General features: G+C 44.6%; 1 protein-coding gene across 1 annotated transcript; it reads right to left on the minus strand.

The window, feature by feature from the left end:
* Nucleotides 1–571: 571 nt before the first annotated feature.
* On the minus strand, nucleotides 572–24,845 carry gas2l1 (growth arrest-specific 2 like 1). The gene is made up of 5 exons (XM_008276550.1): nucleotides 23,970–24,845; nucleotides 13,799–13,906; nucleotides 8,691–8,787; nucleotides 7,475–7,793; nucleotides 572–5,685 (listed from the first exon to the last, which is right to left on the minus strand). The coding sequence occupies exons 1-5, from the start codon at nucleotides 24,672–24,674 to the stop codon at nucleotides 3,624–3,626; spliced, it is 3,291 nt and encodes a 1,096-aa protein (XP_008274772.1). The 5' UTR covers nucleotides 24,675–24,845; the 3' UTR covers nucleotides 572–3,623.
* Between the last annotated feature and the right edge of the window lie 25 nt (nucleotides 24,846–24,870).

Below are 24,870 nucleotides of genomic sequence, written 5' to 3' on the forward strand. Positions count from 1 at the left end.
ACCTTTACAAGGGTAGGATTTTTCATACCAATGCTGTTTGGGACTGTAGTAGTTTTAGCTGCGTTATTTAACCTCTTAAGACCCCAGTGCTTTTCTTTATATGCATTTTTTTTAAACTAAGAAAAAATAAAAAATATAAAGAAAATAAAACTGTATAGATTTTTAAAATATATATATTAAAAAACAAATAACAAAATAATAATGAAATGAAAAATACTTGTTTTTTCATTTCATTATTATTATTATTTAATATTTATTATTTAATCATACAATATTAAAAATATATTTAAAAAATATTATATATTAAAAACAAATAACAATAAAAAATGATAAAACATGTAAAAAATAAAATAAAATAAAATAAAATAAAAAACTACTTAACTGACCACTGTGGTAATAGAACCCAAAATGTGATGTTCACACATGTGGATGCCAGGTCTTAAGAGGTTAACCAAAATTTACATACTAAATGTAGGTCCAGTGCAAACTTTCAAGACATTTGAATTGAGATCATTTCAGTGTTTTAAGCTCTTTTTCACTTTGGTCACAATTTGAACTTCAGACTGCAAAATCTGCACAAAGAAATCATCATTTACTGGACAATTCAGATGATTACACACAGTATCTTACATCTTATGCAACAAAGAAATTTGGTTTCAAGTACAAAAGCATGTGTAATAAATCACATAGTGCATGAAGAATAACATCGTCACCATCCACATTCACATTCTGGCTTTTCTGCAGGACGGCAGCCAAACATCCTCCGCTCTGCACACGGCTGTGACCACATGAAAAATTGATCGGAGCTAATTCGGAAACTTCAGAAGAAAATATTTATTACAAGAACAACTTGACAGTCTTTCCAACTTCAAAAAAAGAGTGAAATGTTGCAGTATTGCTATTTCATACACACAAATCCCCACGATGTCGAGCAATCTGTACATTGAAGTTTGAGTGAAAATGACTTTAGCAAACAAGAAATTGTCTCATCACAAACATTCAGATTTTGCCGATTGGGAACACAGAGGAGTGGGAGCCTTGTGAAATTTTGCAAAGTTGTGCAGGACAAAAAAAAGCAAACAGACAATCACGGTTTTGATGACTGATGGCCAAATATACGTCTGTGTTTGCATGAAGTCGCACTTCACATAACTGGTAGATTTCAGAATGCAAATGTTTTCAAATAAACCAAAATGACAATAATTCAAGACATAATAATCTGTTTATACAAAATAATAACCAGCTGCATGTTCAACCAATGCAGCTCTAACAATACTGATACATCATCAATTATTTGTAGCAGTGAGGAGTCAGCATTAAATCAAATTACTGTATTTTTTAAAATGGACCAAATATGTTTAGCGTGTCTGCAGGATCATTCCAGTTTTTTTAATAACCGGGAACATTTCCAATGGATTGTGTCTCTTTACAGGAAACTGTTGAGCAAATTCAAAAACCTTAGAATGCCTCACCTCATTTGGATTTCCCTAAACACTTATTCACTTAAAGGACTTGGGACACAGATATCACTTGAGCCCACTGAGCATCGATTTCATAAATAAATAAATTAGACCAGCGTGACCTTCCTCTTTCCTCCAACTCTGTACATAGTCTCACAGTATGTACACAAACATATACACACTCCTTATTCTTTAACCCGATCATTGTTAGTGTCCTGCAGAAACAATTTTATTAAAATTTTTTTCTAATTCCCTCCACATGTCTCTGTGGTAAATATTTATAAAAATGATTCCAAATCCTAAAGACAAATAGTCACTGATTTCACTTTCTCAAATTGTTCTGGAGGTTATACGTTTGCTTTTTTTCTGCAGAGCACTGACACCACAATTCCAACCTTTTCAACTTTCAAACATATATTACAAAGTCCACATTAAAAAGAGAACTGTATCCTCTGTAGCTGGAGACTGGCCTCTCGTACTGATGTCGTCTGTGCAAGAGCTTCACAAGAGAACCTGAATATCCAGTTACAGCATCTATTATTCATGCACCTTTGCACACATGCAGACACTCGAGTCATCCATCAAACTTCACCCACATTATACCATCGTTAACAGCTCTAACGGTTCTAAATCAGCACCAGGATATGTTATTAGAAACATATCAAGAAAGGGAACAGTGTCAGGATAATATATGTATTTTTTTAAAACTGTGAATAAAACATGTCTGTCTTGAGCCACTAGATGTCACTCTGGCTTGTCTTTGAAATCCATCCGCTAAGTAGGTTATCTGGCTTCTTGTGTTGCGAAACGGGAATTCGTTTTTACATCTTTGTCATGATTTGTACATCAAGTGTAATTTATAATTAAAATTGGCAAAGTCTCTCACTTTTTTTTTTCTCTCCACATTCACACCCAAACTCTTCGATGCCCAATATTCTAAACAGTAAATGACGGCAATGTCGTGTTACCAAAGAGATCTCAGTGATGTTGCGCGAAAACATTCAAAAACTAACCTGTGAATAAATTTTAAGGCAAAGGGAATAGTCAAGGCATTTCCAACACCAATATTGCATAGCTAAGGCAGCACAGAACGTAATACAGTGAATATATACATTAAACTGTATATTCCATGCCTTTTATGTACAAAGTGCCCACATCTCTCAGCGAGCACATGTATTTACACATTCAGACTCCTAAGCGTGTGACTCCTGCACATATATATATATATATATACGTATACATATATATATATTTAGCATTGTATTCCAGAGTACAGTTTGGTCAGAGGAAGAGCTCTCAACATCTCCGTTTCAGTGGCAATGACACAAAGTAATATAACCTTCACCGCTTCTCATATTTTAACACTTAATCCACTTCAAAGTTAAAATGTTGTACTGCATTAAACAAAAAAATCTGTAACACATTAAGCATTCGAAAACAAATAGCATCTATCTTGACTACATCAATTGATTGTGAGAAGCTGACATTAATAACACCGGACGACTGTACAGAAATTGGTAGTGCTCGTTCATAAAGTGAGAGGAATGATGGGGGTACCTTTGTCTATGTTACCTATTTCTATATTGTGAGTATGAGTTTACTGAACCGTATATGAAGACCACTAATGCAGAGACACTGAAGAAAATCGCAGTCATCCTACCAGTATTTTGACTATCAAGGCAAGCAGAGAGGCAAACCACAAGAGGGAGCCAATCCGTGAGACTAAAGGTTTAGTGTTTACACTGTTTATAGAGTTGCGGTTTTAAATCCCTGGCACTTCACCATGCCCCTCAGTGGGGGCACATGGCAGCACATATGCTCTCTCTCTATCTTTGTGTATCAACCGTGAGAATTTCACAAGTGCCCTGTAAAAAAAAGAAAAAAAAGAAAAAACACACCTTATGATTGGCAAAAGCATCCCCATGCAGACATTAAAATTACAGTAATATTAAAGACCATTCCTTTGGTAATAAATAATTTGGCTTGAGTGCAAAAAAAGCAATGTGAACCCCCTGCAGGTATTCAGGGGAGAAACTAAATGAAAAAAAAAAAGAGTGTGTGACATGCAATGGAAACAGTCTATAGCCCAGTCTGGAGTCTTTTTTTTACACAGTAGTTCAAGTTCATGACAACAACCTTCTGTGTCATATCCATCAGTTTGTGCTACATCCAAGCTTCAGTGTCCAGGCTGCCTGACTGTCCGGGAAATGAGCAGTCTTTGTTGCCCATGGCAGGAGAACGGGGCTGAGGATGGATCATGTCTGCGAAAGCCTGGTGGAGGCTCTTGCATGTGGCTGGACGGCCGGCAGAGTGGGAGCTCTGCGGGGACAGCGGTGGGGTGTGGCAGGGGGAGAGAGTGTCGTGAGCCTGCAGGTCTCTGTAGCTGACCGGGGTGGGGATACGCGAGGGGCTGTTTTCTGGCCTGTTGTCAGTGCGGGGCCTGAATCTGGCTCCCAGTTTGTGCTTAGATATCGCGTCTAAACTGTTTGATTTTCTCTGCAGCTTCTTCATCTGCAGCACTTCTCCATCAGCGTTCCCGTTAGTCAAGGGGGAAGTCGGTGGAGGGGACTCGGAGCGGGATTCGCTCAAGCTGAAGCACATGGAAGAGTTTTCACTCGAGGAATCCTGGAAGGAGCAGTCCTCAGAGGGGGGAAGGGGCACAGGTGACGGACAAGCCTCTGGGGGCGGGAGGTCATCGCTCCCGTCACCATTCTCTAGGTCATAAGGTAGGTTTGGCTGGTGATTTTCCAGAGGAACGTCTGCTTCAGGCCGTGTGCCCCAGCCCAGCTGACCCTGTTGGTCTGTGAGGCCTCCTGCAGGAGGGCAACCTCCGTGGTCTCCATTCATGTTCCTACAGTGGAATGCAGGTTGTGAGGGGATCTGATTCATTAACTCTGTGTCTTCTATACCTGGCAGGGACGATGGAATTTCCCTCTCTTCCATGGAGCTAGAGATGGCCGGGAGCTTCTTGAGACCCCCGCTACGATCACCCCAGTGCTCTGGCTCTCCTTGACCAAAGCTGTGTGGTCCACTAAAATTGTGCCCATAAAGTAAATTCAAGGGGTCGTCCATTGAGAAGGGACGATTAGTTCTCTTGGATTCTCTGAGGTCAGGCAGAGTTCCTATCTTTGCCCCCACATTCAAGGAGGAGGTGGAGGAGTTGGAGGAGGAATAGGCAGAGTCAGTGACATTAGCATCAGTGATTGCCGGCACTGGATGTGTCCCAGCTCCCTGCAGGGCTGCTCCTGCTGGAGCTTTACTAAACACTCCTTTCACCTGCTGCGTATTGGCCAGAAACTCAGCCTCAAAGCTGCGATACAGGTCCTGCTCCCTCTGAGGGTCTAATGTCGGCAGCATTTGGAAGCCAAGTCCTTCCTCCTCAGGCTCCTGGCGCTCCAGGCCAGACCAGTTCCTGTGGTGGCCTCGCCCAGCAGAGCGAGCGCCCTGCGAGATCCGAGGGGGGCGGGAGGTGTGATGATGAGCGTTGCGAGGAGATGAGTGTGGTGAACGTCGACCTCCTGAGGTGACAGGAGGCAGCAGTCTGCCTTTGCCTATGGAGGGGGAGCGAGGGGCAGGGGGTCGAGGGGTAGTTATAGTCTTCTTGCTGGGGCTGCTGTTGTTCTGAACTCCTTTTGCAGGGGAGTTAGAACACGATGATGACTGCCTCTTAGAGAACCCACCACCCACTCTGGGAGAGGATGGGGCCGCTTGTTTGGCCCGAAGGTCCTCCCGTCTGTCGGACGCTGGGGGCTGAGGGTCTCTGTGGGACAGACTGGGACCTGGGCTAGCGTCAATGGACCGAGTGCGGTTGGGTACCTTACTCTGGCTGTGGGAACGAGGAGCATGGAGCCTCCTCGGGCCCTCGTTACCCAGCGAGCGGCCCCTCTCCGTGCGAGGCGTCCGTGCTCCATCAGAGGACCCTTGCGGAGGGTTTGGTTTGAGCATTGGAGCAAGTGCAGAGCGTTCCCGTGATTGGCTGCGAGCACGGGGCAGCGAAGGACGCAGGGATGGGGTCTGGTTTCCAGCTCCTGGCCTCTCAATCATGTGCTTCCCTTCCTTGCGATTGACAAGCAGCACTACCTCTTCACCTGAACGCCGCGAGGGACCGCCAAGAGAATGCCGTCCCCCTCCTCCTCCTGTACTTCCTCCGCCCTTAGAGGAGGCTGTCGAGGAGTCGCTGTCTCCAGACAGACGTCTCGTCACTGGCAACATTGTCTCCTTATTCCTACAATGTATGAAGGAGACAGAGTCAGACACATTTATTATAATACCATATACTTCAAAGACATAGTCCAGAACTTTCCCACTTTGCAGTAGCATCACTGCACAGGTGGTACAGAAGCACCATCCAGCCGCTGACACAGCTCTCAAGACACCAGCAGATTTACAGCCAATATCATCTTCTTATCTTTCTTTCATGATGTGATTTCACGTAATGTGCAATCTTAAGGATTTCTGAGTATTTCACACAGACAGTGTTTCTGGCCTGAGGCTCATGTGTTTCTTGGAACAGTGGACAGCGGCAGTCGGGGGGATTACAGGGAAGATGAGAACAAGTGGGGGCAGGATTAGAGGTCTCATAGATTTTCTAGTCCAACACACACCACTGCCCTTTCCCAACCAGACGCCTCTCAACTGTCACGCACCAGTAGGACCAGCAGGTTCAACTGGGTAATCAGCTCACAGCTGACCTCATAGGAAGAACAAACCTAGATAGATGGATATGCTGGGTAGTATCCACAGAGTGTAACTTAGACATTTAAAGCACATTTGCATGACACAAAACTCACATTAATTTTATATTCAGGTAATAAAACAGCATTTGGTCGCTCTCTAAACTAATTATGATGGAGTGAATCAGTCTGTTTGATCCATAGCATTTACAAATAATTGTTTTACTTTTGATGCAGCAGTAAAATCAGTATAACAAGCTGGTTATAAAATTAGCTGCCAATCAGTTTATTCATGATAACCTGCTGCAGTCCTTTGTTCTGAGTTTTACTGTCAGAGATACAGTTTTGTTTTCCTTCAGATCACAATCTCCGCCTTTTAAATTAGTATTTTATTACGCTGGACTTGCAGTTATCCTCAGAAATTAGATTTGTACATATTCAGGCATAGAAATTTCCCAGCACGGAGCCCACCTGTTGACCTACTTCCCCAGTTAGCAGTGAACAGTTGTCCAGGGATAGTTTGCAGATTAGTCTTTATCTAGTCTGGCGCACCCACGCGGGGTTAACCTGAATGAGCTGTTGCTTTGACGTCTGGGCTGATTTATTGCTCAAAACAGAAATGAGCCACATATTGGCTCGCAGCCAAAGTAAACAACCATTCAGCTCCTAATTGTGTTGAACAATGGCGCCTTCGCACTCTGATATACTGGAAAGGTATGTGACCAACTGAAACTTTTACCAGCTCAATAAAAAAGGCTTAAGGAGATTTTCTTGTCTTTATGTCTCCACAGAAAGAGTCATGTGTGATGATGCGACAGTTACAATCGTGACTCCTTTATGCCACTTCAGAAGCTTATGACGGAGGACTGATGTGTGGTTTCATTTGTCGCTGGCTTCAGACAGGTTCAGACCATCTGTTTACTGTGGCAAGAGAAGAAAGGTCCGAAGCTGCAGCTCTCTCAGTATCCCAGCCATGATAGACAGTCAATAGTCTAATTAGCTGAATGAAAGTGGAAGAGAAAAGAGGAGCAAAGTAAACATGTAAATGTCAAGCTGGTAGCCACTAGGAGGTGCTGCAGGGTGGCTGTGTGAGACGGATTTATCAGGGCAATGTCACCTGAGATTAGATAAATCTGCTCTGGTCTAATCTGTGGCTTCCCGGTATGTGTGTGTGGTGTGTGTACGGCCTACTCTTGGTGTGTGTGTGTTGTCTGGCTGTCCGTCTGTGGGCACAAAAGAGCAAGCAGCAAAAATTGCCCTGCCAGGCAACTTCTTAGAGATTAATTCCTCACCAAGGTATCACACCCTTATCCGCACACTTGCGTAGGCGCACAGACTCACCTGAGAGGATTAAAGTGGCGGGGCTCTGAGCGGTCTCGTGGCGGCCGCGGGAGGAGAGTCCGTGCTGCACCCGAGTCGGGCTCCATGTGGACGGCGGAGCTCTGAGACCGGCCCGACCGCGTGGAGGAGGACGAGGAGGAGGAGGCGCAGGGGGCAGAGAGGGGCTCCAGGGAGCGTCGGTCGGGGGGCTTGTAAGGTGCGATGCCGTCGTTTCTCCAGTGTGGTCCAGGGCTGGTGGAGCGGGAGGAATGGGCACTGGAGGACTTGCTCTGGCCTCCCTGACCTTGGCCGCTAGCCTTAGCCTGGTGGTAGCGATGGGCTGCACAGACAGATTGGCAACAAGTGGTCAAGACAAACCTCTAACACTGGCAGACACTGTGTACAATCACCGAGGATAAAAGACATTTAGTGGTCAAGTGATACACCACAGCTATCAACATCAATGGCATCAGGGGCTTACTGGAGATGGAAGCAGGAGATAAAACACTGCCTCCGCTTCCAAGAGATTCTTACTTGATCCCTGAATGATCCCATCATTTTGGTTGAACATTTATAGATCACAAATGTCCTGTTCCTATAACCGCTTAATACTGCCTGATCTTCAGCGTGGCCCTTTGTGGTTACAAATATAACACCAATTATGATTCCAGCTAGTGTCAGCTGTCCAGACAGGCGTCTCCACTGCAGCAGCAGAGGATGGACGGTCTCACGGTCTTATCAAAGTGAGTGTAAACACTGAATGGTTCGGACAGGTGTCCAGTTTATAAGCAACAAAGTCTTGCGTTGACCTGAGTTGCTATACAGATGTGTTGGAGGATCAGACAGTGGGAGGGAAATTACAGAATCATATGTTTGACATTTTCCATTACAATCTTGCATCATTTTCCACACCTACATTTTTTGGCAGGATGTAAACAGAGTTCAGTGTGACACAGACTGGGTGATGTAACAATGCCAAATTAGTCACACAGCAAAAAATCTGATGTATATGTGCAATAGCACAATTGAGAAAGGCCTGAATTGAAATCTACAAAGACTGAATGATGAATACGATTATCCAACATTGCTGACCTTCCCGGTGTCTGCTTCTTGTCGGAACATAGCCCATCAGACGTGAATCATGTTGTTTATAATCTTATATGTATGATGAATTATGCAACGCTGAGCCATGACAACAAAGTTGTTTTGTAAGGGGCTGAATAGGAAGTGACCTCACCGAAAGCAGCACAGCGACATGGGTCATGCTTGTCCAAATAGTGCTCTAATGTGTCCCAGCCCCCTCCGACACGCACCATCACATGAGTCCGAAGGACCTGAGGGGGGAAAAGAGAAAACAAGGCTTCAATAGATGAAGTTAAAAACAAAACAGTAGCACAGACACTCATTTATTCACAAATAAAATGGCTAAAACCTTTTTGATATACTGCACCATCACACACACAAGTCAATAGATATGCAAATGTGACAATCAGGGCAGCTTGCTGAAGGCTGGCCGGCCCTCGGTGTTACATAACATCTAGATGCACCCCTGCATGTGCCCCTGCCTCCCCCTCCCTCCTCCCCCACAACTCCTCTTTCTCCCACATCACCCCCAGCTGCTGCCATTATGAGGGCTGTTCATTGCTATGCCAACTCACAATTAAACAGAGTACGGTAGCATAATAAAGAGCCAAAGTGCTGTGAAAGACACTCTTTTTTTAGCGCTTCCCACTCCCCCTCTCTCTCTCTCTCATGCCTCTCAGCTGGCTTCCCCATGTTTTCAGAGGGAAGCGGGGGTGAATTAGCATGGCATCAACTCACCCCGGCTGTCCACTCTGCTCCTCAGCTGAGATTCCAGTTATCAGGGAGAGGAGCGGAGCGAGGAGGGAGGCCAGGATAGCCATAACAGAGGAGGGGGAGTGGGTGGATATGTCACTTCCTACTCTTCTCTGTTCTTTGAGGCATACACATCCACAAGATCAGACCAAAGAGCCTCGCGCCCTCCAGGCAGAAGCTGCCTTCACTGAAGCAGCACACTTGGCTTGATGCGACAGCCCTGTGGATGCATCCTCCTGCCTTGGGTTGTGTAACAACGGTCTGCCAGCCACATGTTTTAAAGGTTGCACCCGTGTCTTTGAGGGCACGCGAAGCGAAGCCATAATGGTAAAGCTGTGTGGGCTGGCACAGTATTTATTTCCAACGAATGACACGTGTCGCAGCATCTCATCTCCAGGTCCCTGATCGTGGTCAGAGCGAGGCCACAGACGGGGCATGTGCACCGAGGTCTGACCCCACCTTCCCTCCAATACAATCCCCACCAATCCACTACAAGTCTTTGCTCCCCTACTACATCAAATCCATCAAAACAGCTGATCTGCTTATCTCTGTCAGACCTGCGAGCATAAACTGCTTACTCTCCACTGCTTTGGCCTTATGTCAGTAACAGGTTTACTGTTTGTGTGATGCTGCATCACCGTCATGAGCCAGCAGTGGAGAGCAGGGTTGCACGAGGTTTCAGCATATCTTTAGGATCAGTGCAATATGAACTTCAACAATAAAAAGCTCACGAGGTCTTGCAAAGACAGATTTGCATCGAGATACGAAGCTGAAACAGCAGACGAGCGACTAAATGCAGCTGACTGAAGCGTCTCCTCTTACTTTCTCTGTGATGCCTTTTTCCATGTGTCCTTAAAGTTCACACCGGGAGTTATAGACAAAGACACATTTCATTTTCATACTTCTATTTCAGGCATTTTTCGAATAATTTTTTTTAAATCTGTGAAAGTGGAATAGCTTTCAGGTGTGGTACTGGCTCGTGGGTGTCCAAATAAATATTTAATCGCAGTGTGATAAATGCATGACTATAAAGAGAATTATTGAGGATCTTAAATGCTAATTGCACAGTAATAATATTTAGACTCATTCAATTCACAGCAGTCATCTCATACCAGTATAATCCTGTGTGGTAAAGATAATCCTTATTTTTTTGATATGAGCTGCGAAAAAACATAAAACAAACTGTTTCAGAAACAGCAGAAAGCAGCATGCGTGCTACAAATTGCTGACACTGTTTAAAAACAGAGAAAAACAGACGTAAATTACATTATGAAGCTATAACAACCTGAACTGGAAGCAAAATTCGAACCAGACCGATCGAAATTCCAGTATAAACACAGACGAAATCTCTTTCCCTGCATTCTGCATCACTTGTTTCCACAAACAACATGCGTTTCATATTTTAAACATGATGCCGCAGCTCTGCCCATCAGTCCGCTGAGGCTGAATGGATGTTTAGGGACCATGTTCCACTTTAGAGCTGTGGCTCAGCTGCCAGATTTCCCAACAACTGCAGGGGCATCTTCACCAGTACAGAGACCCAATCCCTGTTTCTATAGCAACGGTGAACAGAGAGACTTCTTGTCATCATCGCGGGGGCGTGTTGAACCAATTTCTTCCTAAATCTTGCTGCTGCGTTAAAAAAAAATCAAGCTCATGCTTCATTTCAGCTGTTGTGCCCCTCGACTGAAGGCATCTCCTCCCACTGGGGAGCAGCCTCCCTCGCAGACAAAGATGCCTTATTAACTCCCCCTCCCCTCTCCTCCTCTCCCCTCCCCTCCTCCGTGTTCATAAGGTCCGTTTGCCCATTTGCTTTCATGACTTCATCTCTATGTTTCAGCCTGAGATCCTTGTAACAGCTTTGGCAGATGAATAGGGGGTTTTTTTTGGCTTTCAAGGCGGCTGCCGGTTTCCTCCCGTCAGAAGAATAAGGGAAGCGTGTTGGGTGCACTTGTAGCTGCTTGGGCATATGTATAATCCCCCCCGTCAACCCCAGTGAGGAATCAGGAGAGGGCGGAAACAGCATGAAGAGAGCCAATCTGACAAGTGAAAGGCTCCCAGACACACTTGTGCGCACACACAGAAACACACAAAGTCCACCGCCATATTTAAATGTGTGTGTTGCGTTGAAATGGCTGCTGCACATGTTACACAGATCAGACACATCATACTCCATCTTAGGGACTGTATGGAAAATATACGGGGTGGGGTGGAAAGCAGGAAAGAGGGAGCATTATATAGCGTAATTTTTCCTAAAGAGGGAGAGGGATCATTTAGTTGGAGAGCGGTGAAGCCTTTTTTTTTGTTGTTCCACAAACAAAATAGTCACAAATAATGGTTTTGCTGTGTTCAGTGGGTGATAAAAGCAAGCAGAGGACAACAATTCTGTCTCCATTTCAGGGCTTTGAACAAATAAAGCAGTTTTTAGAAACACAGAAAACGTGAATTTTGTGATCAAACAGATCTAATGTAGTGATTAGATGTTATCTCTACGAATAATAATTACCCCTTCCCAAGAAAGCATTTTAATTTGTCATATATGTCATAATTCAGGTTTAGCGTTTTATTGTGTAACTCCTTAATAAAAGATAGAAAACGATCATCAATTTGTCACATTTGCCATCAATTTAGAAAATGCTAATCCACGTGTAATTCCTATACACACATTGGAAATCCTTTATGCTTTGCTTCATTTGGTGAAGAGGCCGAGAGAAATGTGTTGCACCAACACTACATTTTAAACTGTCAGTGCAGTTTTTTTCTAGGTCAAGGAGAGAGCGCACAGAAAATACTAATAATACTGGGGAGGGCTTTGCTATTTTAGAAATTTAAGATTCAACCACTGTCCACAGAGCAATAATTTTCAAACAGGCTCTTGCTATAAATTCAGTACACGTGACATGTTCGGTGACTTTGCTGCACCGACTACGTAGACAAAGCCGTTTCTTTTAAGGGGAAGGGTGTGTCATACATTTCATCACAAAGAGTGGACCGAGTGGTGCCTCTAAATGTGAAAAAAAAATAAAAAATGCCGACATTACTGGCAGTCAGACTGACCCACAGTAAAATGTAAATGTAGGCAACTTGGAAAACCATCCAAAGGGTCCATTAATCTGGTTGTGGTACATTTTAGGTAAGTGAGACGAAATCGATCGCTGGTATCAGGAAGCCTTCCTGTGCTGTCCTCTGAGGCCTGTGGCTACAGTTGCAGCCCTCGAACTGAAAACGAGACGTACAGTCCAGCAGAAACAGGCTGCAGCCAAGATAAGGAAAACTCAGGAAATGACCTAAAGCTCTATTTGTGTCGAGATGGGAAGAGTAGAGTTCTGGGTGTGGGCCAGATGAAGGCAGTTAGTAAACACTCACTATAGAGGGAGAAATCACAACGCTGTTACTGACTGCACTTGTACGTTTCACTGAGGTTTGACTGAGTCCAGCAGCTCAGCGGTTTATCTGTTGCTGCCTAACCTTGGTCTTCTTGAAACAACATGTGCCAACGTGCCATATGCCAGCACCGTATGGTTCCATGCAATTACTGCACGACTTCTGTGCTTTGTGCCAAGTGGGTATGTGAGCTGAACATGTGTACAACTGACCTAAAGCAGTGATTCAGGTTCATTAAAGCTTTGGGCTTCGTTTTCAGTTACTTCAGAAAAGTGAATTTCTGAGATCTGGTGTCGATGTACAGTTATGGAAAACTGGTGATTTAAAATTAAACAATGGCATCAGCAGAAGGCACATATGCGCTGATAATACTGTAAAATCTGGATTTAAAGCTGCATTTAAAATACATTAATTTAGTTAATTTATGTACAAATCTAACAAAACAGTCATCCTAACGATCCAAGGTGCTGAGTTTGACTGTCAGAGCTGCAATGATGCAAAACTGTACATTTTTACTGACAAAATAAGGTCAGTGTGTTCATATATCTAATTTTGTTGGACTTTTTTTTTTTTTGGTATAATGACATTAAAGGATTCTGATCATTTTACCCTTAAAATAACAACAAAAAAAGTAATGCAATTTATTTCTATAGCACCTTTTGAAATTGGAGTTCAGTACAAAACAGAGCAACACTTAAAAAAGAAACAAACAAATGTTAGAAAAGACTATAAAATATAACACAAATATCTGTCTGAACTGGTTGGTTTAAAAAGCCAATGCACAGACTGAGCTTTTGTGGCACCAAGGAGGAGCTTAATTCAGCATATTGGGGCTAAAAGTGTCAAAGTGTTGGTTTTAAGCCTGGGCTGTGGTCTTTTAACAGAAGCTCATTCTCTGACTTGAGGGGTTTACATGCAGAATAAAGGGTTAAAAGTTATGAGTCGCAGAGTGGAGTCAGACCATGTAGAGATTTAAAAGTAATCTAATTGGATTCTGGTGTGGAGCCGGTGTGATTTGGCAGCACTGGAGTGATTCGTTCCCTGAGTTGGGTATTTGCGAGCAGCAGTAAAAGCAAACAACACGCTGACCGATGTTTCTATTGGACGTCGGGGTTCGAGGCCTACCCGGATGAAGATCAGAGCGCTGGAGTCTCCCACTTTGTACTTCCCCTCGGACACCTTGATCATAGGAAACTGAGCCGGACAGGAACAGCGGCCCAGAATCTCCCGCACCTGTGGACAACACACACACACACACACACACACACAAATGAGTAAACACATGAACATGATGCACACTTCTGAGAGGAACCTCGCAGTGATCCCTTCCTGTTTTCTCCAGCAGCGCCCCCACATTATGTCAGGTCATGTTTAGTCACATCTCTGAACAAAGCACTGCCGGACCTCAGCGCTGTGTGTCAGCAGCACAATGACTCCGTTTTATGGCGGTGAGAAACCAGCAGTCTTGGCTGCCTATGCGTATGAGGGTGTCGGAGCGTGTTTGTGCGTCATCTTCCTGCCAAATTTTCTCTTTCCCGAGCACCTAGTGGGTGATGAAGTGCCCCGCCTGCCGTTTAACCACATTAAAAACCCCATCTCTTCAGAACATTTTGGCCATTCAGTTGACCGCAACAAGTCACAAAAACACATATCTGGACGTTCTAATGAATGCTCTGTAGCCCTCTGAATCCTACATGACAGCGTTTCTGCTCGCAACAAACTGGAGGAGAGAAAGAGCTCAGAAAGCAGACTGGTGGCGATGATGTCAGCAGGCCTGCGCTGCCAGCTGGGTTTCGAGTTGAGAGAGTCGGAGCTGGTTTGCCCTTGCTGTGGTCGGGGGTGCTTATTAAGCAACTGGAGGCAGACACAAATGCAGGGTGGAGTGAGATGGGCCCGTGTTGCGTAGGTTTGTGTGCTCTCCCTGGATTGGACGACTTTGATGTTTTTCTTGGCGTCTCTCTCGCAGACAAAGGCGTGTGCACACTTGTCGGAGAGAAAGTAAGAAGCAGCAAAGTGGACTGAGGGAAGCACAGGAGGAGAGCACAGATAACTGCTTTATAACATGCACGAGCAGCCTTCATAAAGGGCACGGGTGTATTTTATTGATATTAAAGCAATAAAATGACACGCTGGGGGGAAATACCGGGCCGTGAGCTTTTTACCCTTTAGCTCCTTTCATGCTGTACGCCGAGCGCCTGGGATGGAGCTTATTTGTGTGTGTTCCTGGCCTACAGCACCTCCATTATGGTGTATTCAGAAGATTAAGGTGGCACCTTGTTATTTTCTTGAAATAGCACCCTTCTTCTATCCCAGTGCTAATTAAAGAGGCTGGAATCAGAGCTAAGCCTCAGCATCTCACCTGCCCCTCTGGTCTCCCTCACACCTGCTTCTGTTGAGCTTTCTTTGCTTCCTTTCCTGTTTGATTTGCTTTGTTGTGTATCAGCCTTTGTATCTGGCCCGTGCACTCGATGACCAGACCTATATTTGCCTTTTCTTTTTGTTTTGTTTTCAGCTCGCTCCTTCTCTTTTTCTCTGCCCTGTCGCCGTGTCTTTCATTCTGTCAGTAGGTGGACGAGCCCTGTTTGGAAAAACCCCAGTCAGTGAGTTAATGGAAAGATTGCCATGGCAACAGACACACACACATAGCCTTACCCTTCCCTTTTTGACTGTACAGTTTGCCTTCTTTTTTTTTCATTCTTGCTATAGTAAAGCCAGAGCTGTTCAGCTGAGGTCATAAGTTTTCCTCTGGAGGGAAGGTGAAGCGCCTCATATGAAACACCGAGCAGGATCCAGACCAGAACCGTGAGGTGTTTTAATAATAACCTGATCAATAGCAGCTCGGACACCTGAAGTATTTGCTCTGCGGAGCCCTTGACATGAAATGTGTGCACTTCCCATGTCTTCACTGTGTCAACAACGACTGCTGCACTGAAAACAAAACACACTGCAGAGGGAGACCGAAGGGGAGGAGAGACACAAGGTCACGCAGGAAACATGCGGAAGTGGAGCTGGAACGCTGCGAAAAAACTGAGGGATGAATTATAGATGCACGCTGGTCACACAAGAGACAATTTCAGCAAAAGCTGCAGATGTTTGAGAAGGAAAAGAGAGAAAAACTAAGAGCGACTGAACAATCCACAGCACGCCCCTATGCTGGGAATCTCCTCTATCTATCTCAACACAGGAATGCGGAGATGTTTTTGCAGGAACAGAAACTTTCTCATTTTCAAGAAACTCCACAGGAATTCCCCTGAAGCTAAGCGGCTCCATTTGTCACTGTGGAGTTTAATATAAAGAGCAGATACAGCACATATTGCTTTAAAGATCTGACTGCTCAGATCACGTCATATCTGCTCAGCATGAGTCAACAATCTCTTCATTCTTTTCCTTCCCGACCTGCAAACATCTGAAGGGCCATTCATGAACGAGAGTGAACCCTTGGGATGAGCAGAGGAAATGGGAGGGGGAGAGATAAAGATGTTTAGGCTCTATCCTCCATATTCGTTACTGATTTGAAATGTAGACTAACACGCTACCCTCAGACTGCAGGTCACAGCTTAACAACGTGCTATCATAACAAAGGAATGCAGGAGGTTTGCCAGTATTGTTCTACAAAGTGCATCTGCTGTTGTTTGATTTGAATTCATTGGTTGTCGTTTTCGTTTCCTGGTTTTTGTGGCTCAGGTTTTCCGAATGAAATTCAAATATCCATTTGGATATTCGTCTGCCCGACCACACAGCTTTGCTCTTTGATCAGACGTAGGTGCGCAGGCCTGCTGTAACTTGGCTCCTTTTATGAGCGCCACGCAAAGAATACTTATTGCTAAACTACAACAATAAAAAGTGGACATTAAAACTCACAACTCACTTCACAGGAATTTATACAAGCTGTTACCAAAGTCTTGACTTGAGTGATGCAATTGCAGAGAAGAGCGAGTCTATAAAAGATGATATGAACATACCCTGCATTTGAGGTGAATTTTTATAGAAAAAAAATGACAGAACAAGACTCTTCTGTTTGCTTTTTTTTATCGGCATGCCCTGAAGACTGGAAACTTCTCAAGATAAACCAACCTCACAATCAGATAAGTACAGAGAGAGACAAGAAAAGTAGGCCACAGGGGGCGCCGGCTTGGCAAGGCGGAGGTTTGTAGAACTTGAGGGGCTATTGCTCCACCACCCATAAGGAAAAACATTCCTGGAGCTCGTGAAGACACTGAAAACAGCCACATATCAGCCTCTATCCTCCGATGAAACCTCCGCTCTGACAGCCTGTATAAACGAGTCCTCTGTGAACAACTGTGCCACATCTCATAAACACAGAACGGCCGCTGCACAAACTCTCTCTTTAAAACAACACGGGGGTGTGGGGAGGTGACGAGCAACCGAATGAATGATAATTATGTTTTCTAATTATGTTGAATGTGCAGCCTGAGGGAATGAACTCAAGCACGAGTGTGGAAGTATTTAGAGACAGTTAGCGAGCTGGTCCGACAGGCCCAACCAGCAGAGAGCAGATGGAAAAACACCAGTCGGATCAACACCTGAGGGGCAGGTATGCCAGTTGAAGCCCCGGGGGAGGGAAAACAGAAGACAGGAACTTAGAATCATTTTGGAGGCTGCTGTGCTGTCGATGCATATTGTGTTATGCTGACTGCGGTTTCTATGATGTTGTTGTGAGGGGAGGCTAAAAAAGGAAAATCTATAAAGTTTATCAATACCTCTCTAAAACCTCCGAAACCCATTCTATCCAAACCCCTCCACTGGTATTACATCTGCCCTTGTTATTCGAAAGCCACTGTTATCATTTTGTATGAGGAAATAATATGATTTAAGTCACTACTTTACTTCCAACTCAGCTGCACAGACTCATTCTTGCTCCTCATTTTACTTTTTACAATTTTGCAGACGCTTTTATCCAAACCGACATACATCTAAGAGCAGAGGCAAGGATCTAGTGAGGAGAAAACAATCTAGATAAGTGCCATAGAACAAATTCAAGTGTGATAGGGCGTTGAAGCCAACAGCAGGCTATGTGGGAGGTAACAGGATTTTTTGTTTGTTCTTTTTTTTTTGTTTGTTTCCAGTCTGTCAAGTGCAAAGGTGTTCAATGAAGAACTGGGTCTTTAGTCTCTTATTAAAGACTGAGAGGGAGTCAGCAGATACTTGTTGACTATCTACTATCTAACCATTCATTCATTTACTTGCTTATTTACTGAGTTGTTTTGTCCTACTTATTTGTGGATTTACCATTTTTCTATTAATATTTCCACTTCATTCATGGATTCCACTGATCTGGCGTCCAGGCAGCAGTGAGGGGGATGGACTGGGAGAGCAGCAGCACGGAGACTAGAGCTGATTAATCAATTATTTGCCAACTAATAAATAAATTGCCAACTATTTTGATATTTGATTCAGTTTGAGTATTTTTTTAGGGGGGAATGGTCTAATTCCAGCTTTCTAAAATCTAATATTTCTTTCATTTTCGTTACTTCTCTATTAGAGTAAACAAAATATCTTTAAGTCGTGGCCACAACAAGACATTTTCGAGTTTGGGAAACATTTTTCACCATTTTGGGGCATTTTCTAGACCAAACGATAATCATTAGTTATGGCCTAACGTAGGGGGCCTGGTAGCTGATAAGCTCCCTTTAAATAGAAACATTCCCTCAGACCCAAACTAATGCCCCGATATAAGGGTTGGGGTAATTTGCTGAGTGTATTTTGGCAATAAACACAAACTACAAAAGCACTGAGGCAGTATTTTTGCATTTAGGAAAACATAATTACTCTCCTTATGATACAGAGTTAGATGAGCAGATTTTTAAAATGTCAGTCAGCAGCTATTTAGCTTCGCTGTTGTATTAAAACTGAAAACAAGGAGAAGCAGCAAGACTGTAATAAAAAAGCAACCAAATCTGCCGACCAGCTTTTCTAAAGCCTACTAATAAACATGCTGTATTTAGTTTGTTAACTGGTACAAAAACCAAAGTGGAAAAGCAACAATGTGCTGATTTCAAAGGGATTTTGAGCCTTTATGTGGCTTTTCTTTTGCTTTTAACAAGCTCGATGCAGTGTGTTAAAGCTGCATGGGGCAGAAATGGAGAAAAAAGCAACACAAAAAAAAGTAAAAACCATCCAGAATTTGGAAATACCGTGCTCCTCCTGAAGCTCTCCCACTTTCTGACATAAATTAGTTCCACAGGACGAGAGGACGCTTCAAACACGCAAAAATAGTCAAACCAAAAGCTTCCATGACTTCAAACCCTGCTGTCCTGACTGACAGTCTTCTGCTTCACCCATTTATCCACCTTGTCCTCCTCTCACACTGGAATTTGCTGCTCTTTATGCTTTCTCATCTGATTTGTGTGAAAAGCTCCATGATTGGCTGACGTCTTCTATCAAGGGCTAGAAAAAACAGATTCAAGCTGAGGTGCAGAAGTCTCGTTTCTTCTTACACCACTTGAATTATACTGAAAGGTTAGTGTAAACTGTTTGCTCAGTGATGTCAAAAATAGCTTTAATAAGTGAGCTTTAAAGGTGCTAGTAGATGGTTTCAAATGAGTATAAAAAGATTCCCGACTAAATATAAGGAAATGTTTCCAACACGTCCATCTGTTCCTTTAACGGTTTTCTGAAGAATATAAGGGCTTTTTCTCATTTTATAATCTGTGCTGCGTGTTTTCCCAGAGTGAAAAATGTAATCATCCAGGTTAGACATCCTGCCCTGCTTGGGGGAAATCATTCTCAGTAAATCGATGCCTGTCTCCTGGCCCCATGACAAACAGCCCATCAGAGGCTGCAGCAATATGGGGATCTGATGGACATGAAGAGCCATAAGGTGAATAATTCCACTACTCATCTACTGCAGTCAAACAGCAATGTAATCACCCCGGCGCAGGAAGTTAAATATCCGGTCAGTGTCTAACTCATTTGCCGGTTTGTTCTCATGCGACTCAACAACACCCAGCGCTCCCCTTGTCACCGTCAAGGTTAGAGGAATTGATGCTCGGCCTCCACCTGAGACCAGCTTGAAGAGGCTGCAGGCGAGCGCAGGAAATAACCAGCCAACAATTACTGTCACAGTCAGACAGAAGCCTGCTCAGATAGAAACCCAATTAACATGATAATTATGCAAACCATCAGCTGATAGCATCAAACGCTGCAATAAAGACGTAAAGCGGGCGGCATGCAAAGTGAGGAGTCAGCAGTTTCCTGGTGCACCCTGCTGCATTGGATAACACCGAGGGAGAGAGCGTTACCGCGCAAAATAACCTTTAAAGTCCAAAATCCAGGAAAGCACGAGCATGTGTGACACGAGAGGGGGGAAACACTGAAGGCTGCCATGCTCTCTCAGCAAAGCGTACGAGTGTGACCCATTGCAAAGCATGATGACCTACTTTTCCGTTTGCCTCTCTCTACTGTAGCGCTGCCTCTCACAGCAACATCCACTCCAGTCAGGTTTATCAGAGTGTACAGTAACGTCACTCAAGGCACACTGTGTGTTGTCTGCTCCTCTTTTCTCTTCCCTGAATGCATGAATTGGACCATAAGGTTAATGGAGCAGAGTGTCCATATAGGCAGAATTCACACGTTTTGTCTCTACACCACCCCCCCTCCTCCTCCTCCCCTTCGCTCTGCTGGTGTCTCCATCTATAGATTAAGATGTGGACCTTTGATTACCTCGTCGCCGACAGTGGCGGCCTATTCATTTCCTCTGCTCCATGCCACCAACGGGACATACGGTTCCACTCTTTGCTTTATCATCTCCAGTGGAGACAGAGGTGGGGGATGGGAGTGAGGGGCTCACATATACGAACTAAACAAGAGCTGAATGTTGAAGCCTGGGGTGAGAAGAGACATGAACCAGTTTATGCGAGTGAGCAGAAAGAAGGGAAGACGGCAAAATGAAGGGAGTCAACAATGAGTGTGAAGCTCCTCCGGTCTGTTGTTTACAAGCTTGAATGCTGAATAGATGCCTACGCATGCAGCAAATGTGTGAACAATTACAGCGAACATTAGGAGGCCTCTAAGTGTAATTTTAATTATTGAATCCATATCAGATTTCTATGGCGACTGCATGTGTTCTTACAATTAAGCACAGCGACTGATGACCTAGAAACCGCACATAAAAGGTCATTTGTGTAGGTAGACAAGCACGCTGCCTCGGGCTCAGCGCTGCATATGGCAATAAAGAGATACAGATTCGATCATGGTCATAATCCCTCTCTAGTGGCGATATGTAAGAAAATCCCCCTAATGCACAGGATAAACTTTATGTGGCCATATACAGCGATGAGAACCATCTCATGCACTGGGAAAACATTGAGTCAATCCATGATGAAGGAAATGAGTCTCCTGCCACTTCCTCAACTTTAGGGTGGAAATCCATCCCACTGCGAGATGATTAAGAACGTAGAGAGCGGCAGGTCAGGGGTGGATGCTGTATTTATGTGAGGGTGTAACCAGGAAAGCCAGGAGCTTATACCTATTGTATCCAGCAGGTAGCTGGTGTGACGCACCAACCGTCTGCAGCAAGAGTCACTGAGTCACTTTGCCTTGAGCCGAGTGTTCAGGGACAAATTAAAACCAGTGATATTTCGTGATGCACAGTGAATGTTGAAGGAGCCAGAAGTCCAAAGAGGGAGCTTGTAGTTTGAGTCGACCGCCGACTGTCTGTACTACACGCTTTACAATAATGACATGTAATCCTGTTATCTCCACACTTGTATTGTCTCAACAAGAAGATTAGCTTGATTGACCAACTAGCAGGCAACGTATAGACGAACACACAGCTGCCAGAGACACAAATCTCAGTAAGATGCTACGGGGGCTTTGAAAATGGCTGTTAATGTGATTCTGACCTATTTTTAAAATAAATGTGTTCCTTATATGATAGTAGCATAAAATAGTTATATATGAACTATACAGCTCACATTTTGCATTGAAATTTAATTTGATTGTTCCTATAGCATGTGCACTAATGAATTTCCTTTAGCGCTCAGCTGATATATCTATGTAGATATATCGACATGTGTGCTATATGTTGTCCAAAACATATTATTTTTACAGAACATAATGAAGAAAAACATGCTTGGATTGGTTTAGAAAAGGTGTTAGCATAAAGTTGTCCAGGAGAAAAGCTCAGATTCTATAGTTTACCATATTCTGCAGTACATGTAGCAGAGTCTGTGTCAAAGCTGAGCAGACGGTGAGTAAAACGGTGTCTTCACATCATTTATATAAAGAATATTTGCAAATATAGCAACATTCTTGGTATTAGCTTTGGCCCCAAAAGTCTCGTGTCGCTCAAGCTCTAGTTATGAATAATTCCACGTAGATGGTGTCCTCCATCATCTGTTGTCCCACATCAAGATTTCTGGACAGAAAATATTCAAACTAAATGGAAGCTGAACGTATGCAGCATTTCAGTTTGCACGGGCACGTGAGGCCGCCGTGCACATCTCTGGAGCGAATGGGCTGGTAATTAATTGATGACATTTCATCAATAATGTTACTGGATATGAATAAGAAGAAGGGGTAATGGAGAGGTTGATAAATTATGTATTTTGTTAAAAAGTGGACACAAAATTAAATCATCATGAATCTACTTTTAATCTCTAGTAAAGCCTCGGCATCGGACAGAAAGACGAACTGTGGGATGAATGTGTGACGAGGACCAAGAGGACCAAGAGGACCAAGAGGCCTAAAGGCGAACAGCTGAGCAGCAGATACTGATCAGAGTATTTAAAGGGAAATGTGGGTTTCATTTAGGTAATTTCCTGGTAAATATACTGTGTTGTGGTTCAGGAAATTAGGAGGCATTCAGTGGAAGCCAAGACTAAACCTCAACATGAGAAATGGCCCACAAAGAGCTGAAGTCATCAGACAGGATGTGTTGGTACATCTCAGCAAACTCTGTAAAGCCCCCTTGACAATAGCGTACTATTTTAATATCCCGGCCTGTCGTCTAAGTGCCGCTGTGGTTTCTTGGCTGTATTGCCTCATGTTCATGAAGCTGGTTGTTCTGCAGCTTACATGCGATCAAATTCATACGAGGATGGAGATTCAGCAGACGCACGGCGACTTCCTAAATCGATCGAGAGCTCCTCAAATCTGTCGCCGTCCGACAGACGCCACTGTGGACAAAGTGTGTGTGCTGAGGGATGTAAAGGAAAATAAAGACGGGCTCGTGCACCTGTAGCTTTTCTGTGTCCCAAAATTCGGTTGGCTTGTATCATCCTCAGCCCTCAGTCATATGAGTGAGAGTGTGCAGACTGAACAGCGCACATCCTCCTCCACATGCTCTCTATTTCTGTCTGTGGAGGTCACACCAGAACCGCTCTGCTCTGCCGCCCGACAGGCATGAGTGTGACTCTCCTCCCTCTCTGTTGCGCCTCACGTCTTTGGTGTCAAAGAAGGACATTGTTCTTCTCATCAGCATGAAAATATTAACTTCACCCTCGCTGGAAAACCCAACGAGCATGTGCTGGGCTGGACCGGCCGTCTGCTCATTAGCTCTGCTCTAACAAGATCTCACATGTCGGCAGGACCTGGCAAAGGTCAACCGGTTCAACCCCACAAATGACAAGAGTTGATGGAGCCAGACTGAGAAATGTTTTTAGAGTTTGTTAAGGAGCTTTACGATTGAATGTATAATCTACCAGGATGTTGTGTTAATTAGCCTTGATGGACAGGCTGAATGAAAAAGGCAGAAGATAACCATCCAGTGAGAGCCGACACTTCTACAAGAATGTCTCTGAGTTGACCCCTTTTCAGAGCTCTGCTGTAGGCGAAGGTGAGCATGTTTGACCCTCCAGGTGACCTGCAGGTGAGCAGGAATGTAACAGCACGGTCTTAAACTAAGTTGTGCACGTATGCATGCACGCAGCCAGGCCACAGGGAATCTATAAGGCGCCTGAATCCTTTGCAGCACTGATGTGACACTTTCAGAAACAGTGCTTCACTTTTAACACTCTGCTGTGTTTTACTGTGGGACAAATCTCTCCTCTATCAGCTGCGCCACACTTTTTAGCAACCAGACAAAACAGGCTGCATGATATTTACTTTTGGCCAAGGCCAGGAGTGGAGAAAGCCTGTGGGAAACGCTATTCATCCAGTGATCGTGGCCTCCCTGCAAATCCACTGAGACTTATGAGCAGTGAGATCATTACACTAATCTAATGAATCATAATGCACTTATGACACGTTTTGGATTCCTGTGGAGTCAGATCAGGGGACTAATGCACAGCAGCTTGTGTGTGTGATTTTTTTTTTTATTATCTTCTCAACTCACCAACTCATCCAAATTCCTCATGTCACATAAAACTCTCTTCTGCGGCCAGATGAACGGCTCTGGATCAGGCTCCTCTTCATCCTCCACACTCTGGCTGCAGCTCTCCTTCCGGCTGAAGCACCTGCTGGGCGGGCTCTGCTCCGGCGGCTCCCCCGCATCGATCCGCAGGCTCTCCTGGTCCCGGATCTCCTCCTCGATCTCCTCCTCCAGCTGGATCAGCATGGGAGCCAACATGCCGAACTTGGACCCGCGTCTCGCCACCTCGAGGAGGCACAGGATGAAATTCTTCTCGTTGCATTTCTCCACCAGGTCGTTGGTCTCGAACATGAGGACGTCCTTGATCCACAGCTCCTGCCTGCACCAGCTGATGAAGTTCGACACGTTGTCGCGCGCCAGGAACGACCCGGGGACGACGTTGCGCGACTGGAAGACCACGTCTTTGCGCGGCAGCTTCATGGAGTGCGCAGCCTCCGGGTTCTCCAGCTGGAAGTCCTGCGCTGCGCGGTTCACGTTGTTGGCGTGCCGACAGAGGGCACAGCCGGTCTCCAGCCCCTCCATGAAGGTGTCCGCGGTGATATCCAGATCGTACAGGGTGTTGAGCCACTCCGCCAGGTCCTCCTTCATGGCGTACAGGTACTCCTCGCTGGATTTAAAGGGCCTGATGCTCTTGGAGGCGGCGGACTGGATGTTGCTCTGATCAGCCATATTGTCAGATTATGTATCAATTAAAAAAAAAAGTCTCACTTGATAAATCCCGATTCTCTCATTGCGAAACTGCGCACCGGAGCCTCGTCCGCAAAACGTAGCGAAATAACCGTGTTGACGCACCCATGGCGACGTGCGTGTGCGGTTTCTTATGGCAGCTCCTTGAAGCCAGGCTTTGTGTTGTCAGGAGCATATC

This window comes from Stegastes partitus, unplaced genomic scaffold (genome assembly GCF_000690725.1).
Source record: "Stegastes partitus isolate 25-593 unplaced genomic scaffold, Stegastes_partitus-1.0.2 Scaffold77, whole genome shotgun sequence".
Lineage (NCBI taxonomy): Eukaryota > Metazoa > Chordata > Actinopteri > Pomacentridae > Stegastes > Stegastes partitus.